At 50.8% G+C, this 17,239-nt stretch overlaps 1 protein-coding gene across 1 annotated transcript; it reads right to left on the bottom strand.

Moving 5' to 3' along the window:
- Positions 1–2,030: 2,030 nt before the first annotated feature.
- On the bottom strand, positions 2,031–15,592 carry BPIFB2 (BPI fold containing family B member 2). Its single transcript, XM_064730325.1, has 17 exons — positions 15,554–15,592; positions 12,124–12,358; positions 6,858–6,974; positions 6,549–6,639; positions 6,183–6,287; positions 5,914–6,051; positions 5,447–5,492; positions 5,140–5,200; positions 4,805–4,896; positions 4,508–4,684; positions 4,114–4,155; positions 3,826–3,990; positions 3,211–3,278; positions 2,875–2,920; positions 2,558–2,621; positions 2,380–2,456; positions 2,031–2,099 (listed from the first exon to the last, which is right to left on the bottom strand). Exons 1-17 carry the CDS (start codon positions 15,590–15,592, stop codon positions 2,031–2,033), a joined length of 1,632 nt encoding a protein of 543 aa, XP_064586395.1.
- Between the last annotated feature and the right edge of the window lie 1,647 nt (positions 15,593–17,239).

The following is a 17,239-nucleotide window of genomic DNA, read 5'->3' on the forward strand; positions in this document are numbered from 1 at the left end:
CTGCAACTTGTACATCTAATGCTCTGAATTTCTAGTGGCTTCAGGAGTATATCCAGAGCAGGAAACTGCAATCCAGAACCCTTAACAGCTGGGATAACCCTGTTCAGGAAAGCTTCTTTAACACTGGAACCTTGGCAGGCTGGGAAATCTTTTGCTGGGTGAGCAGCAGGAGGGGCTGCCAAGGCCTGGCTGTGCTGCTGGCGGCTTGGGGGTTTGTTGGAGCTCTCTGTTATTGCTCCAGCAACGCCCCTGGCAAAAGCTTCACCCCTCTGCTGTTTTTGGGGGGCTGGAGAAGGGGTTTGTTCCCCCTGCTGTGGGGTTTGAACCATCTGGCTGCTATGTGCTGCCCCATGTGCAGTAGTGAGGGAAGCTGGGGGTCACCAGGCAGCTCCTCCTGCAGGACTGCCCGGGAAAGTGATGGATTCTGTGTTTGCCAAGGGGGCTAATGCAAACAATTCTTTCAGCATTCCTTTTCCCTGGCTGTGCTGGGGGTCTCAGTAAATGGGGTGACTGGGGGGAGCAGCAGATAACCCTCATTGTCCAGCATGAGGCAGCTCTAAGCTGTGGCTATTCCCAGGTGGGGCTGAGAGTTGTGGGTGCAGCTCCTGAGACTCCAGCCCTGCACCTGAGAGTCAGAGTCATGCAGTGGAGCTTGGAGCCAGAATATTCCCTGCCAAAGAAATGCATCTTTTCACTCCTGTAGCTTATTCCTTTTGGGAAACTGGTTTAACATATATTAGTCAAAGAATAATGGTTGCAGCTCTACCAGGAAGCTTTTATTAGGAGCTGTTTCTGCTATGGCCAACCTCAGGCATTAACATCATTAGTCAGGTCCCCACTCCGGGCATATAAACCTTCAGGGTTCTTTACTCCTTGCAGTAAATCAAGCTGGCTTGTTTTGTTTGCTTTTCCTATTTCTGAGGCTTTGAAATAGAAGGTTTTGAAGCGTTTTTCTGCAGAGGCTAGAAATGATGGGTATAGTTGTAGCAGTGAAAGCAGATGTAGATATAATTAATAAAGTTTCGGGGTTACGTGAAGCATCACTGTGGGAGAGCTGAGGTGGGAGCTGCATGATCAGGGGTAAGGATTCTCCTCCTGGGCTGCATGGTCAGGGATGAGGATTCTCCTCCTGGGCTGCGTGCTCAGGGACAAGGATTCCTCTCCTGGGCATCAGCACAGCCTCATGTTCTCCCTGTCTGGGGTAGATGCCAACAGCACCCAGTGACTGAGTGACTGGGGCAGCTTTTGAAGCTCTGTTACCACCCACCCTCCCCTTTTGGATGCCTGTGTCTGCTGTGGGTGTTTTTTCACCCCTTTATGTTCCTGAACAACCTGGAGATGTGTTTGGTCAGTAGGAAAGAGCGTCCCAATGCCAGCGAGCACGGCGCCGGCGCCTGCAGTCACCTCTCATTCAGCATCTCCTCTGTGATGAGCTTCCTCAGAAGCAAAGTGTTGAAAATATAACTGCCTTCAGGTCTAAAATTAGAAACCATTCTGCAGACTGATTTCCTCCCCCTCCTCTTCTTTCTGACCCGGGAAATTCACCAGCTGTAATGTTCCCATAGTAACACGAGACATGGAGGAAAAGCAGATGAAAGATCTCTCCTTGCAGGGACTGTGTTGTTCTGCAGCTGAGAGGCACGAGTCTGTTTTGCATCCTCGTAAATGAGTGGGATTAATTAAATGTAGGGTCTGGACATGATGGGCAAAATTTATCTGTTTATAGGTGCAAATTGTTGAGGGGGGAAAAATGTCAATAGTCACACCAACAAATGCAGAGTTAAAGAGAAATGTTTAATTAAAGCACAGAACGTTGTTATAATACATTCTCTGTGCAACAAAACTACCAGGAGGAGGGCTGGAAGACAAAGCTGCTAGTGCAACACCATTATTATCCAGAATATAAATCCATGATGTTTTAGTAAGTCAAGAAATAAGATTTTCAACATTTCAAGCAGTGGCAAACCACAGAGCACGGTGTGAGAGTCAACTGATCGATGGTGCCACTGTTCCACTCCAGACACCGAACTTCACTCCCAGGTTCTTGCCTCTCCAGTCCTCGCCTCCAGCTGGAGGTTGCAGGGGATCAAGACATAATCCTGAGCAAGGAAGGAAGGAAGGAGGACTGAGCATGGTGCCTGTGTGGCTCCATCAGCCCACACAGGGCTTCACCATCACCCCCATGGCCCCAGCCACTGCCTGTGTCCACGGGGCTAAAGAGGGGCTGGGCCTGTTTAAGGCAGTGGAACTTGGTCCTGCACGTTACCAGGGCTGGGCAATCAGGCTCTGATTTATTCTGGAGCTGGGAGGTTAGCATTGCTCCCAGGCTTCCTTTAAATCAAGCACAGCAGGGAGCAGTTTAAATGTCTTATTTGTTACCTTGTGGATGGTGATGTTGACATCGGTGTAAGTGAAACTGGCGATGTGGGGCAGGAAAACCCCTTGTCTCAGGACCTCTGAGAGAAAGAAAGAAAAGGGAGAGTTGCCAGCTGGGTGCTGCCTGGGTCCATGCTGAGCTTCCCACATGGCAGCACCTGCAGAGCTCCCATCTCCTCACTGTTTATCTGGGCTGGCACCTCCTCACGGAGTGTGGGCAGGAACAGCTCCTCCAGCAAGGCAGCCTGTGGGGAAAGGCAGGGTCAGCTCATGGTGTGGGCTAAAGCAGGAGGAGAGGGGCAGGGTCCAGTGAGAGGGTCCTGATGCTCACTGCCCCTCTTCCCATCCCACAAGGACTCAGCTGTCCCTCCCATCAGGTGCAGCAAGCACCCAAAGTCAGTATTCCCACATTTCCCTGCCCAGGATGGCTGGGGCAGCTGAGGGACACCAGGCTCTTGGAGGATGGTGCCAAGAGTGGCCACAGCTGGAGGTACCCACCAGTATAGGACCCACATCAGAGGTGGCCAGGCTGAGCTCGATGTCCCTGGAAAACAAAGAGCAGCAGAGGAGCTGCTGGTGCTGAGCTGTACTAAGCAGCTTTTCCTGTTTCCCCAGTTTCCCCATCTGGGCCTTTGTGGGAATGTGGAAGCTGCAGTTCCCACTTTTCTCTCTAGCCATGTTTCTGGAATTTCACTGTCTCCCTGGGGAAGAAGCCATGTCTGCAATGCCCAAACTCTAAAATCTAAAACCCTCCCCAGCCCAGTTTGGCTCTCCTTTTCCTGCTGTGAGTGGGATGTGTCCCCTGGGGCTCCTGCAGGGCAGAAGGGTCATTACTCTACAGCTGCCACAGAGATGATCATCCTGGTGTCAGCGACGCTGATCTGGAGCCTGGCAGTCACGTCCTGTGGGGGAGCAGAGGGCAGGATCAGTGAGGAAACAACCCCATTTTGGCTTTGTAGGGTGTGAGGTGCCCATTCATGTGCTGCCTCCAGCAGTGTGCTCCCTGCATCCTGCACGATGCCACATGAGCAAACAGCGCTGATTTAGAGAAGCTGGAGTGATTTTGGGGTCACAGTCACAGCAGTTGAATGTGGTGCTGCAGCAGAATTGGGAAATTTGTTCTGAGGTAGAATTTTTCCTGGTATAATGAAAAAGTGAATTTGTTGCATGTGGCTTCTGAAGTGACTATCCCCATCCTTGTCCAGGAGGATGTGAAGTGCTGAGTGGGAGCTCAGCATACATTTGTCATGTAACTCTTTTAATAAATGTTCCTACTTTTTTAGTGCTTGGAATGAGGTTCTGGTTTCTGGTGCACTGACAAGAGGAGCACTGTGATGGAACAGGCTGAGCCAGCCCCTGCAGAAGCTGCACTGGGGCTCAGGGGAAGGGGCAGTGCCTGTGGGCAGCAGGGGCACACTCAGCACATGCTCCCCAGGCCTCCACACCCACCACGTTGACACTCAGGAAGCTCTGGAAGGGAGATGGTCCTGCTCCAATCTGGGCAGTGAGGAAGAGCTGCACGATTGCTTTGTCCTCCTCCAGCACCACGTGAGGAGAACTCCGGGTCACAGCCTGGAGCACCACTGGCAGGTCCTCTTGGAAGAGGGAGCCCATCTGCCGAGGGAGTGGGGATGTTTCTGGGCATGGAAGCCACTCCTGCAGCCCCAGGGTGGGCAGCTGGGGGACACAGCCCGAGCTGGGCTTGTGCCTCTTGGGGGTACAGGGACAGCAACACACCTGAGTGATCCTCTCAGCCAAGGTGGCCGTGGTCAGAGAGCTCTGAAACACAAAGCACAGCTCGTGATCAGAGCCATGGGGCTGCTCCAGGGCTCTGTGCAGCCCCTCTGATGAGCCCCATCCCACCCCTGGGTACGTGCAGGAGCCCTCCTCACACCAGCCCATGCCAGGAGCAGCGTGCAGGTTACTCCTCATGGCAAACTCTCCATGCTCCTTTAGACCCGGAATGTTTTTAGGAGCTTGGGTGTGAGGGGCTGGGACTCTTGCAGGGTCTTGGACACACTCTCATTTTTATGTAGGGCTTGTGGTTCCTCCAAGACATTCCCAGGGCAGGGCTGTCCCTCCAGGTGTGTATCTCCCACTCCTTCCTTCCTCCCTCCCTCATTCCACTCACCAGGAGACTCACGTTGAGGGCTCCAGACTCTTCCAAGGCAGAGAACAAGCTGGTATAGAAGTGCTCAGAGAAGGCCAGGATGAGGTGGGAAGGGCTGGATCTCGCTGGCTCGGGCATGCTGAAAGGCACAGGGCTGACAGGCAGGGGGATTGCTGCCCCTGCCACTTGGAAAGTTGTCTGCAGGGACACAGGCAAAGAGAAAATGAGTTTCAAGTGTCTCAGGGCTGTAGCACTTGGTGGAAGAAGCTCTTCCAAGGACTGGAGCTGGGCTGTAAGAGCTGGAAAGTGAGGACTTACTTGCAAAGAGATGATGATTCCCTGCTCAGAGTACATGGGGGCAGCCAGGGGCAGGTACTGGACTTGGCAGTTGGGTGTGATGGGGAATGGAGCTGCAAATGGAGCAGAGGGATGCTCAGGAAGAGGAGGGAAGGAGTGACAGGCTCTGGGAAGTGTCTGGGTTTCCAGAGTAAAAGAGACAGGGAGAGAGCTGGGCAGAGGGAGCAGGTCCCAGGGAGATGATGGCAGCAGAGCCTCTGCTACTGCAGGGTAGGAATTTGTCCCACCTCCCAATTTGCTCCAAAATGCTCCTTGAAACCCTCAGTCCACAATGGGACTGAAAGCCAACTGCCCACCTGCCAGAGACATCAGCCGTTCATTTGGGAAAAGCAGCAACTTGGAGACTTCCAGGCAGATCTGTGGAATAAAGAACAAAAAGAAAAGAGGTGATAGATGGACATGGGGGTCTGTTGGCAGTGGGTGAACCCAGAAAGCCTCTGAGGTGAGTGTTGCCATTGGTTGAAGCAGGAGCCAGGGGACAATGGCAGTGTCCAGTGAGCACAGAGCTGTGGGGGGAATCTGGAAAAGCACCAGGTAGAAGTGCTGAAGTGCTCTGACTCTTACAGAGTCAAACTTTACAAACTTTATCTTACTTTATCTTACTTTTTCAACGTTGATCTGCTTGTCCACGTCTGAGCTCGAGGACTTGCTGGGTAAAAACAACAGAATGGAAGTTAGGAGAAAAGCAGATCAGCCAAAGGTGGGTGAGTGTCTTTTATGTGACCCAAAAGGCACCCAGAGACAGAATTACCACTGTTTTCTATCAAGCTATGATTACAATTCAGAATCACAAACTCCTGGAGAATAGCCTCTGGACCTACATTAAAAGAATTCCAGCTGCACAGCTCTAAAAGTACCACTCCCTTGTGACTGAAACTCTCTTAAAATGGGGAAACCACCCCAAAAGTAGAGCAAAGCTCCTCCCATGAAGGTAAAGTTTTAGTATTGGCCTTTGTTAGCTTTGAGGGCAGTGAGCAAGTCTCAGTCCAATGCCTAGAAACATTTGTGCCTCAGTTTCTTCTTTCACCCCTTTACCCAAACCCAACAAGGAGGAAAGCTGTGGGGCTGACCTGTCTGTCTCCTCGGTGCTCTGCACCTCCTCCAGGGTGGGTTTGCAGTCAGAGGTCACCATCTCCAGGTTCCCTTCGGGGTTCATGTCCACGTGGAGGTCTGCCAGGATGGACAGCCTCATCTCCTTGGTGCTTGAGCTGGGGAGGAGAGGAGAGGGCTGGAGGTGGGGGGTGCTCTGGCCACACTTCCCCCAGGCCACCCTTGCTCCTGCAGGTGCCTTCAAGCCAGGAGCTTGGGCTGGTTCCAGCCTGGCAGCCCCAGCACTCACGGGGCAGATGAGATGCCCAGGTCCACCTCGATGTTCAGCCGCATCCCCGTGTCAGGGATGAGGGTCAGGGAAAACTTGTCCACTTTGACAGAGATAATTTGGTTCCTGCTGGAGCAGAAAGGAAGGTGTTGGGAGACCAGCACAGACCCTGAAAAACCCCAAAAGTTCATGACATCTGCACAGATAAATCCATGCCTTGAGGGCAGCGTGGGTTCTGCTGCTGCTGGGCACTGATAAAGGAGACAGGACCTCATTTCTAAACCTCCTGGTCTGCAGCAGGATTTTTGTTCTCGCTGGCAAAGTCCCTTTCGTCCCAATATTCAAACTGCAGTGTGGGTATGGCAGGAGCAAGAGAGGGCAACTCACCTACTTGGGGAGGTGGGAGATGGCGCTGGGGCTGAGTCCATGAGGTCCCTCCTGAGGACTGACTCTGCATGTGGCTTTGAAACTTCAGCAACTGCAAAACAGAGCAGATGTTTTATGAGACCTTTTGGAGCTTGTGCCCTGATGGACAGACTGAAACCCATTTCCATCCCTTACTGACCCCCTGCTGCCAGCAATGGGCAGGGGGTGAGGCAGGTGAGCTGAGGAGTGGCATCAGATTGGGGTGCCAGTGTTTGGTGTGGAAGGTGCCAGCGGCTGCTGCTGGCATGGGAGGGGTGGGGCTGCACTTACGGTATCTCAGCCCAGAGGGGGTGAGGATGCCCCCACAGTCAGGTGACCTCGTGCTGTGAGCTGGCACCAGGAGGCTCAGGAGGACGCTCAGGGTGCACAGCATCGCCACGCAGGTGCCTGCGGGACGAGGAGAGAAAGAAGAGGAAGGAGAGGGCACCCACAGCAGCATGGTCAGAACAACGTGGCCCTTGCCTGGCCACTGAGGCACAGAGCCACAGATCTGCTCCTCGGCTGGGGCTGTGGTGTGGAGCTTGTCAGCTCTGGTGCAATAACAGCCTGCAGCTCTTGTGTGGTGTCTCAAAAGCACTGACAGAAAGCTCAGCCTTGAAGAGCCTTTGTAATCTTGTGAGCTAGAACAGTGCCTGCAGCAATATCTCACTTACTGAGGAACACAGAATGGCCACAACTGGTATAAAAATAGCAAATAAACAGAAGCTAAAATTAATAGAGGAAGGAATGGAAGTTATGGAGGAGTTATAGAGTCAAATGAAAAGGTGAAAGTGTTATCTGTCTCTGAAAAACATTTGGGAATCGTTTCTAATGTCTGTAATGCTCTTACAATGTTATGAAAACAAGTAATTCAGAAAGCTTAACCTGCAGAAAACATACATATTTATCTCAGTCTTTGCAGGAAGCATCACTTCTCATGAATGTTGACCCTTATGGAGAGACACAAAAGTAGGAGCAATGCCTGTATCAAGTTATTCAGTTTGCAAAAGGATCTTTACCTCTCCTGGCTGGTCTTCCCATGCTTCTGACTCAGTCTGTGTCTTGCTGTGGCCACACTGAGAAATCCTGCTGGTTTTATATGTCCTCCCAACCAAGCTGATGGGGCAGGAATTGGCAAAGAGGGCTGGGAACCAGGACACTGGGGGGACATTTTGTTTTTTGTACCATTTTTATTGTTTCCCCATGGAATTAATTACTTTGGCCATTGACCCAGGGAGGTGAAGGATTGAACAGCAGGTGCTGGGGCAGCTTGTCTTCACTGTGGTGTGCCTGAGGAGCACAAAGAAAGGCCTCTGGGTGGAGGGTGCCAAGAAATCAAACATTGTTAGAAAGCAAACGTGGGTTTCTTTGCTCTGCAGCCACCCTTTCTTCTGAACACCACAGGGACAGCAGCTCTGTGTCCACCTCTGCTATGGACACACTGAGAGAACTTGGGCTGTTCAGCCTGGAGAGGAGAAAGATCCAGGGAGGCCTTTGAGCCCCTTCCAGTGCCTAAAAGGGCTCCAAGAGAGCTGCAGAGGACTTGTGACAGGGCCATGGAATGACAGGACAAGTGGCAATGGCTTTAAACTGACAGAGGGCAGGGTTATGTTAGAGATTAGGAAGAAATTCTTCCCTGTGAGGGTGGTGAGGCCCTGGCACAGCTTGCCCAGAGAAGCTGTGGCTGCCACATCCCTGGAAGTGTTCAAGGCCAGGCTGGATGGGGCTTGGAAAAGTCTAGAGGAAGGTGTCCCTGCCCAAGGCAGGGGTTTGGAACTGGATGAGCTTTAGGGTTCCTGACAACACAGACTGCTCCAGGATTCCATGAGAGGCTGCTGTGGATTGTGTCACTCTCCTGCCTGGGGAGCTCAGACCAGAGGGGATGAAACTTGAACATGACCTGAGGGAGATCCTGGCAATTTATTAAGAATATTCTTGGTTCCATCAGGACTCAGTAAGTCTTTTGAAGGTAACAGAAGTGTTTCTATTGGGTTAAGTGAGTTTTAGACCAGACAGAAGATCTGAAATGGCCCATGTGCAATAATCCCTTCCTTTCTTAAACCCATCCCCTATCAAAAGCCACTGGCAATATGTATTACAATTGGCTGAGAATACAGTCAGTGGCAGCCACTCCCTTTGATAATATCTCCACAAACAGTGAAACCCTTCATGGGAGTGAATAAAACCCTCTCTTTCCTGTGCTTGATGTCCGTCATCTTTCTGCTTCCTCTTGGCCTGGAGGACAGAGCATGGCCCGCCTGCAAACATCATTACACACACACACCCTTCATGGCCTCACCAACTCCTCTTTGTGTTCTGGCTTCCCCCCATCCCTCCCTATGAGCTCAGCATGACCAGTGTCCCAGAGAGGGTTGAGCTGCCCATTTTGGCTCTGGGGTGAGGTGTTCAGGGCTTGTTGAAACACCTGCAGCCATTGTCCTTTGTGCCTCAGTGATGTGAGGAGCCGGGCTCTGCTCCCAGGTCCATCTCGACACATTCAAACACCCCCAGCACGGTGTTGCTTTCCTGCTCAGCATGGCAGGGAAATGCCAAGAAAAGCAGCATTCCAGCCACGCTGAGCATTTCCATTGAAGGCATCCTGGAGCAGTGTCAGGAGGAAATATGAAGATGGAGCAGCCTGCCAAGGGAGAGCAGGATTTACACTTCCACGCTGGTGTAGGCAGCCCATTGAGAAGCAAGAAATGCGCTCAGAAAAGTAAATCCATCGAGGAAGTTGTAACCCTCAGACGAGTCCCCTGCGGCCACGGGAGGCGTCCTGTGGGATCTGAGTTTGGCAGGGACGTGGACACAGCCTGGGAAAGCCTCTGAGAAATGAGTGTTTGGTGTGTTTTAGAGCAGCAATTGGGAATTTGCCCCTGTGGTTCCTTTTCCCAGTGCAGGTGATATCACCAGCTCTCCCTGAGATTGGGGATTTTCTGGGGAGCGTTATTATCTGTTCCAGCAGTGCAAGGGTTGGGGATAAGCTGCCACCACGCTGCTTAGAGGTGGATTTTCTCCTCCTGAAGAGCTGTTCTGGACCTGATGATGCCTGTGGAGGCTTAATTAGATGTCAACTCACAGCATAATGACTGATCAAGTTACTAGCACAAAAGTGTCTTTCTGGCATGATGTGCTCCTTGTCGGGAGTTATCCATAAATCTTACACTCCTGTTAGATAAGATGTAAATCTCCTTGTCTGGGCTTAGCAGCAGGCCACCGAGCACAGCTCTGGGAGGGAGGTAATGACGGATTAAACCTCATGACAAGTTTTATACAGAAATGAAGAGAGGAAATAAATTACTTTGTGCTGCATTACCTCACCAGGCTGAGCTCCCAGAGCTGGGTCCTGCTGGGTGGGGTACCCAGGAGGGATGGGGAGGACACAGTGGTGGCCAAAGGGACAGCAGCAGGCTGGAGGAGGGTTCTGAGCAGCCTGTTTGCAGCCTGGTGGGGTGTGTGGGTGTCCCGTGGTGGAATCAGGGCAGGGTTGGGGCTGAGGGGCCCATTCTGTGGGCAGGTGCAAGTTCTCATCCTCACTCTAACCCTGCCTGAAATCAGTAAGAATGTTATTGAGGTTTCCACAATTTTCACTGTTTTATCCCCCAGCTGAGCCCCCCACTGTTTGTACAACCCCACGAACCTTTGGGGAGCTGCTCCTCCAAGAGTCACAATTACATGTGTGGTTGTCTCCAGGAGCAGAATTTGCCACTGCCCATCTTAGCTTTCTTTTCACTCCCACTTCTGTCTGTACCACATAATTAAACAGATGAGGTTTTTCCTTCACACTTGGTGCACAAGTCTCTGTTGGCTGGGAGCTTTCATTTGGGATCCAAGAGTGAGAGCTTACCCAGACTTCCAGATTTATCAGTGAAATTATTTATATTGGCAGATGTTGGAAACCCTCAGGGACCAGCTCACACAACAGTATCCCCTTTCATTCTTTTGGTTCTCCCCCTTCTCAGTCAGCTTTTGTAGACTGGCTGTTCCTTACCTCTCTGCAGAGGATCAGCAGGGGTCCTGGGTGTGCTGGGATGGGATTTGTTAATGGAGATATTTTTTATGATACACTGCAACCCCTCACCCTCCAGCGCAGGCTCTCCCCTGGGGGGTTTGTGCTGAACTCCTCATATTCTGCGAATCCTCCAGCAGTCCCAGCTGCTCTAAATGGGAGTGATGTTCTGCAGAAAATGGCAGAGGAAGCTGTGAAATAAAAAAACCCAAGACCAAGGCCAGGGAAGGCATCAGGGGTGAGTGATGAGCCGCAGCTCCAGCCCGGAACAGGGACAGGCAGGGAAAAGGGGGAGGCTGGGAAGTGTCAGCCCGGAGGCAGCCACCAATCACTCCCTGCTAACAAGTGGGATATTAAAGCTGGTGATTTTCTGCATGGCTGTGTCTACAAACACACAAAGAAATGTAACTTAAAGGCAACAAAGTGCCTCAGCTCCTGCCTCAGCATGGTCCGGGGCAGGTGTAGCAGCTCTGCAGTGTCCCAGCTTTTGATGTCCCAATGCAACCCCCAAATTTCTGGGGGATCAGAGCCAGTCCTCTATCCCCCAGATCCATCCTGGATGGGGGCATGGAGGTGTTTTGAATGCCAAAACAATTTTTTCCTGATTTTTTTTCCAAATTAGACCGTGTGATTTTTCATTGGGAAGAAACATGTTTCTAAATTTAAAAGCAGATTTAAATGGAAAGTTTGAACAAGATGGGAAAGAAAATGGTAATGAGAATATCAGCAAGAGGTGACTTTGCTGTAAGCAAAAATCCTGGGCATCAGGCTCTGACTGTTCCCCCTTACCCAGCTCTTTTCCTCTGTCTTTCCTTCAGCCTGAGGGTGAAAAGTTTCTGTTTCCTGGTGATCTTTCTGGTGTTTTCTCCTGGCTCAGGGCTCTTCATGGCTTAGTCCAAATGGGAATCACTGGGAAAAGGTCAATGGGAGCCAGTGCCCATGGGGAGCATGGCTGGGGGATGTGGGGGCTCACTCATCCCTGGGGTTTATCCTGTGCTCACCAAACCCTGCTCTGAGCAGCTTTACAGCAGGAACATGGAAACCACAAACCTGATGGTTGGAGGGTGGCTGGGCAGGACACCATGGGCACCCTGAGGTTCAGCCCAGGAGCTCCCACATCCCCTTTGTCAGTGTCAGAACAATCCCCCCATCAGGAAAATCCCAAAGGACACATGGCTGGTTTGCCAGGATTGGAAATTCCTCAGGGGCAGGTCACAGCACTGTTAGAGGTTTCAGTCTTCAGGTTTGGATTTTTGCAGCACACAAACACTTTTTGCAGTTTTTTTTTTCCTACTAAACAAAGATTTTATGGACAAATTCAGACCAGCTCTAGTTGTGCTATTCCATGCAATGTGCATATTTGTCTGCTTTGTACTCCAGACTGTCAGAGCTTCTTTTAGGGATGTAAACCTTCAGCTTCATTTAAAACCAGAAGATGGCATTATTGAGAAAAGGTTTGCAAAGAGAGAAAACACATTTTATTAGACACGAGGCAAATTTTGCCCTAATCCGTACCAGATCAATTTCTTTAGCCAGTGACTTTCCCACCTTTGATCTTCAATAAATAATTATTGCTGGCTGCGTGAGGGCTCTGAGGGTGATGATTCTCTTTGCCCAGCATGCAGCCCAAGCTGTGAGCAAGGTCCTTCACAGCACCCTTCAGAAAGTGCTGCCAGCTCTGGTAAGTCCCATCCTCCTCCCATCCCTGTTTCCCAGAGCTCATCTCCTCCTCCCTCTCCTCCTTCTCCTTCTCCTCCTCCGCCTCCTCCTTCTTCTCCGTGCACTGTAACACATTTCACAGTTTTGCCACACAAAGGAGCTTTCAGACTGGTGAAAAGCCATCCCTGGGTTTATGCAGCAATTGCAGTGCTGCTGCTGGAATCCCCCTTGTCCCACCCTGAGAAGCCGGGATGTGATGCTCAAACAGAGCTGCCCTTGGGGTTGAGCACCTCATTCCCAAAGTCTGTCAAAGGGCAGACTTGCAGCCCCCAACACATCATAAAGTCAGTCCATTTTAGTCAGATACCTGTGGAGATCTGGCCCTCCTCTTTGCTCAGTTTAAGGCAGGTTTAATCCAGAGCAACCCAGTTCAGCCAAGGACAGAGGAAACTGAGGCAAGCCCTGGTTTGTGTAACCAACAGTGGAGCTCCTGATGTTTGTGGTCTGGCAGCTTCAAAGCTCTGCTCCCACTGGAAGTGTGTCCTGAAAATGAAAATGTTATTTCAAGGAATAATATTTCAAGGAATAAGAAATGATAAATCAGCCTCCTAAACTGTTTTCCCCCCAGGCACAAATGCTCAGAAGTAAACCCTACTCCCAATGTGCATTCTTGGAGAGTTTTGGCCACCCATAACTCTCCTGGGTGTGGCACCTGTGGGGTGGGACCCTGGGACATCCCTCCAGAGCCCAGCACTGTCAGGGTTCTGCTGGGACAGTCACTTGTCACCCTTCCATTGCAGAGGACCTGGAGGAGGGAGTGCTGGGCAGTGCCTCCAGCCAGGCTCTGTCTGCCGAGCCCTTCAGAGGCAGGAGGGACCGGCCTGCATGCACAGAGCCACAGCAAAGGATGCAGACAGCTTCTCTGAGGCCTCCTGGAGCATTGTTCTGTCCTCAGAATCAACCCCCCACCCCTGCTATCACAGTTCTTTGCCTTTCTGAAATCTCCAAAAATCAACACATCTCCCTTAACCACACCCAAACCCAACTGAAATGGCAGCAAAATTCCCCATCTTGCAGCATCCATTTATCTACTTAACTCATGGGGAAAGTATGCCAAAAGCAGAGACTAAACTAAAATACACAAACCCAAGAATTCCCACTCTGTTGTTTTTCCCTGTGAATACTCCCAAATCCTTTGGTGAGCAGGGAAATGCTGGAGATGCTGGCAGTGCCCACCATGGCCAAGGTGTCTCTGGCAGTGTCTCCTGCTCCTTTCAGGGGTGCTGTGTGCAGGGATCCTGTCTGACCTGCTGGGCAGCACCTGCAACATCAGTGGGGACAAGGGAGGGACACTGCCATGGTGGCTTTGCCATACCCTGGGCCACCCCTGGGCTTGGTGCCATTAGTCCATCACACACAAACACAGAATCAACAGTTAAATCCCACCCAGGTGCTTTTTGCTGTTAAATCCACAGAACATGCTGGTGCAGGACATGCCTGTCACTGAGACCTGAGGGATGGGGACTCTGTGGCTGCAGTCCCCAATCCCCACTGTGGCCAGGACTCATGGGAATGGATGGGGAGGGAGCAGCAGTGTCCTGCTCTTCCTGGGGTGTCTCTTCCTTTCTTTGGCTTTCCAAGAGTTTGACTCCACACACCGAAATAAAAAGGCCTCATGACCCCGTAGTGAGACTGTCCTGCTGAGCACTGTCAGATCCAGCTAGGCATGGCTGGGCAGAGGCTGTGCTCTGAAAGAACTGAATAAATAATAAATTTATTTATTTATTTATTTATTTATTTATTTATTTTATTTATCCCTAAATAAATCACATTTGCACTGTCAGGATGCACCACCCACACTCCCACAAGATGGATGCAAGAAAGTGACCCCCTGCTCCCAGGAGTGCACATGTGTGAGGGATGGGGAGTGTGCCCAGGGATTTAGGACCCCAGAAGGAGTTAGGTTTGGGCTGGTGCTGGTATTTATCAGCTGCTTCACTCATATCGATCCTGAGTGTGTAACTCACTGACTCCTGGATAATTTCTTGTCATTAGCAAGTCAATAAACAGCTTTGATCCTGATTTCATCGAGCTGACATGATTTGAACATCTTTTCCTGGTGACAGGAAGCTGGCACTGAATCGAGGATATCTTTGGAAAGATTTTTGTGGGTTTTTTTTAGGAAATTACTCCCAGGAAAACCTGCTGGGGAGGCAGGCTCCAAAAACCCTGTCTGTTCTCCACAGGGATTTGTTCTGCATCATGTGTAAGGAATCATTCTCCTTGGGAGTCCTCAACAGTGAGGAAGGAGCTGTAAAACCAGCTCCCCACAAAAACTGGGGTTTGTGATGCCTCTCTTCATGTCCCTGCAAGATTTTCCTTATTGTTCTTGTGTTAGCTAACAAACAAATTGGACAGTTTGAGTCTCAAGTCTTTGAGCAGAGCAAAAAAACGAATCCAAATATCTGTCCACAGCTTTCCTAGAGAATTCAAGGCTAGGAATCTCAGGGAACACCAAGTTAATTTTTCATGAGGCAGCTCTGCTGCTGAGCTGTGCTGTCATGTCCCTGGTGCTGGTGCCCTGGGGTGGATGTGCAGCCTTGTCCAGAGCTGTTCCCTGGAGCCCTACACAGACCCAGAAGCCCTGATCCCTCAGCAGCAGGGATGCACCAGTCTCTCAGTGGTCCCAGAGGGATGCCAGGGCAAACCTTGGTTTCCTCAGGCAGACAGGCCATGTCTGGATGATGCCATCAGTGGGAGAGCAGAGCAGATCCACCTCATTTTCCATCCATAGCTAGGACGTTTCCCCAGCCTGCTCTGACTGGAGCCTGCTGATGTCAAGGTCTCAAACTCTTCTTGGGGGTACATGCCCCTTGCTGTTTGCCTGACAGCTTCATTTTACGTGATCCAAGCACAGAACTGAGGCAAGCATGTCTGTTCACACCAGTCCTATTCTTCTCCCTCTGACCAAATCCGTTCTGGTTTCTGTCCTCACTCAGTAACTTGGCTCTGTGCTCCTGGGGCTTTGAAAGTCACTTTAGCGAGACCTGGACATCACCATGTCAATCTCTTTATGGGAATCTGCTTCAGTTTTTCCAAAATATCCAATGGTCAGAGACCTCTGCATTCAGCAGCCACTGGGGAGAGGCCAAGTTACTGTCATGCCTGAGAGGTCACTGGGCAGGAGCTGTTCCCAGAGCTGCCACCCTGCCCCTTCCCTGTGCACTGACCAGTGTCGGGGCTGTCTTCGTGGTGATTCAGGTTTTGGACAGTGGCTCCTGGACCATGAAGCGATTCAGGATAAATGATAACTTAATACCATCCTGTTAACACCCTCGTCCATCTTATCAAAGGTCATGATCTCACCATGACAGCTGGGCTTTGTGCTCCAGAGGTCCTGGCTGATCAGGTTGCAAGGAGAGTGACAACTCCTTCAGTGCTTTGATTATCTTTGCCACCCCTTCCTTGGCCTTTAACTGAGGTATTTTTTCAAAGCTGGAAATAATGTGTGTCCAAAGCTGGCTAATCTGCTGGAAATATTTATTTCCAAGTTTACAGAAAGTATTAGCACTGAGCAAGCAATTTTTCTGGATTATTTTTCAGCAGAGCTGGGGAGCAGCCATTGCCATCCACTCCTGTTGTCAATGAGTACATCAGGGAGTGAAGAGATCAGCCCAGTCCCTTTAGCTGCTGCCTTCTCCCTTCAGCACAGACTGCTTTTGCTGGGCTTGTCAGGATGTGCCCCATTTGGTGTGGGGCGCATGGAGGGAGGTTTCTTTTCCCTGCCCCAAAGTGCTGCTGCAGTGTCTCTGTTCTCCTGGGCAGCAATCAGGGCAGGGGCCTGCAGAGAGCTGCAGGGAGGAGGCAGAAGCACCTGGGCAGCTGCAGCACATCTGTTGCATGGGGTGGTGTGCCCACAATGGGATCAACAATCCTTCCAGAACTTCAGAAAGACCCCAAACCAACAAGTTCTGCCCTGGGAGCTTCCAGGTCAATGGCATCAAGCTCTCAACAGATTCTTCCTGTTAAAGCACATCCTACCTCCACCCCTCTGGAGCACTCTGAGCAGAGGTGATGGACTTGGAAGCAGTTCCATGCCAGTTAGATAAGGACAGCATTTTCCAGTTAGGTGGTGTTTCTCCAAAGAGTCTGTCAGTCCAGGGTCCAGTCTGCTAGGCTGTGACACTGATCAGGCTGTAGGCAAGTTGGATGGGAATGCTGGGCATGGCTTGGTGGCCTGGACAGGGAATATCCAGCTCTATTAATGTCTCCACAGTCTGTCTTTACACTGGAAAAGGTGCTGCCTGGTCCTTCATTTATCACAACACGCGGCACATCCCCACACAGGGGCTTACTGCTCAGCACTGCAGCCCTGAGAACTGTAGGAGTATGAGCAGCCAGGGGTGGCCAGTGTTTTGACATGTTTTTCAGTCAGAACATCAATTTTATTTAGAAGGAAAAAAGAAAGAAAGGTATTTTATCAGGGCATGACATCTCAGCCACGTCCTCATCCAGGCAGGATGAAAGGATGATGAACCACAGCAGGCACCCAGGGCTGGCTGGGTCTGCACCTACAGGTTGCTCAATGATTTACCTAACTCCTAATATCTCCAAGGAAATATTTGCAGTGGAAGTCACCAGAAACAAGACCTTGTTTGTTTTGCTCCCCACCAATTATTTTGGATGTCCCAAATGACATCACCTGCATTTTTCCTGCTGTGAAGCCCTATATATGAAGATCCTGGGTCCCATTGATCTTCAGAAAACAGAGACATTGGCTGGAGAGAGAGCTTGGTCAGGTAAGAGCAAACTTATTCCTCAAAAAGTGTGCTCCTTGCTTCTGCCTCTGCAAACCCTCAGTGTTCCTTTGGGAGTGTTGGCCTTTTAACAAAAATTGTTATTCTTGCCTGCTGCTTGCCTGAATCCTGCTCTCAGAAGTAAATGGTGCCTTTCAGTGCAAGTTTCTCCAGAAGAGATGTGCGTGTTCATTGGATTTGCAGTCCTT

The sequence above is a fragment of the Zonotrichia leucophrys genome, chromosome 20, assembly GCF_028769735.1.
Source record: "Zonotrichia leucophrys gambelii isolate GWCS_2022_RI chromosome 20, RI_Zleu_2.0, whole genome shotgun sequence".
Classification (NCBI taxonomy): domain Eukaryota; kingdom Metazoa; phylum Chordata; class Aves; order Passeriformes; family Passerellidae; genus Zonotrichia; species Zonotrichia leucophrys.

Bases quoted from the DNA above. Each gene is read 5' to 3' on its own strand.
- BPIFB2 (XM_064730325.1), bottom strand. From the start codon at position 15,592: ATGACCTTTGATAAGATGGACGAGGGTGTTAACAGGATG. The intron at 12,359-15,553 runs GTATTAAGTTAT...AATGTGTTACAG, and splicing joins ACGAGGGTGTTAACAGGATG to TGCACGGAGAAGAAGGAGGA. The intron at 3,991-4,113 runs GTGTGTTGCTGT...CTCCCTCGGCAG, and splicing joins TGGCTGAGAGGATCACTCAG to ATGGGCTCCCTCTTCCAAGA.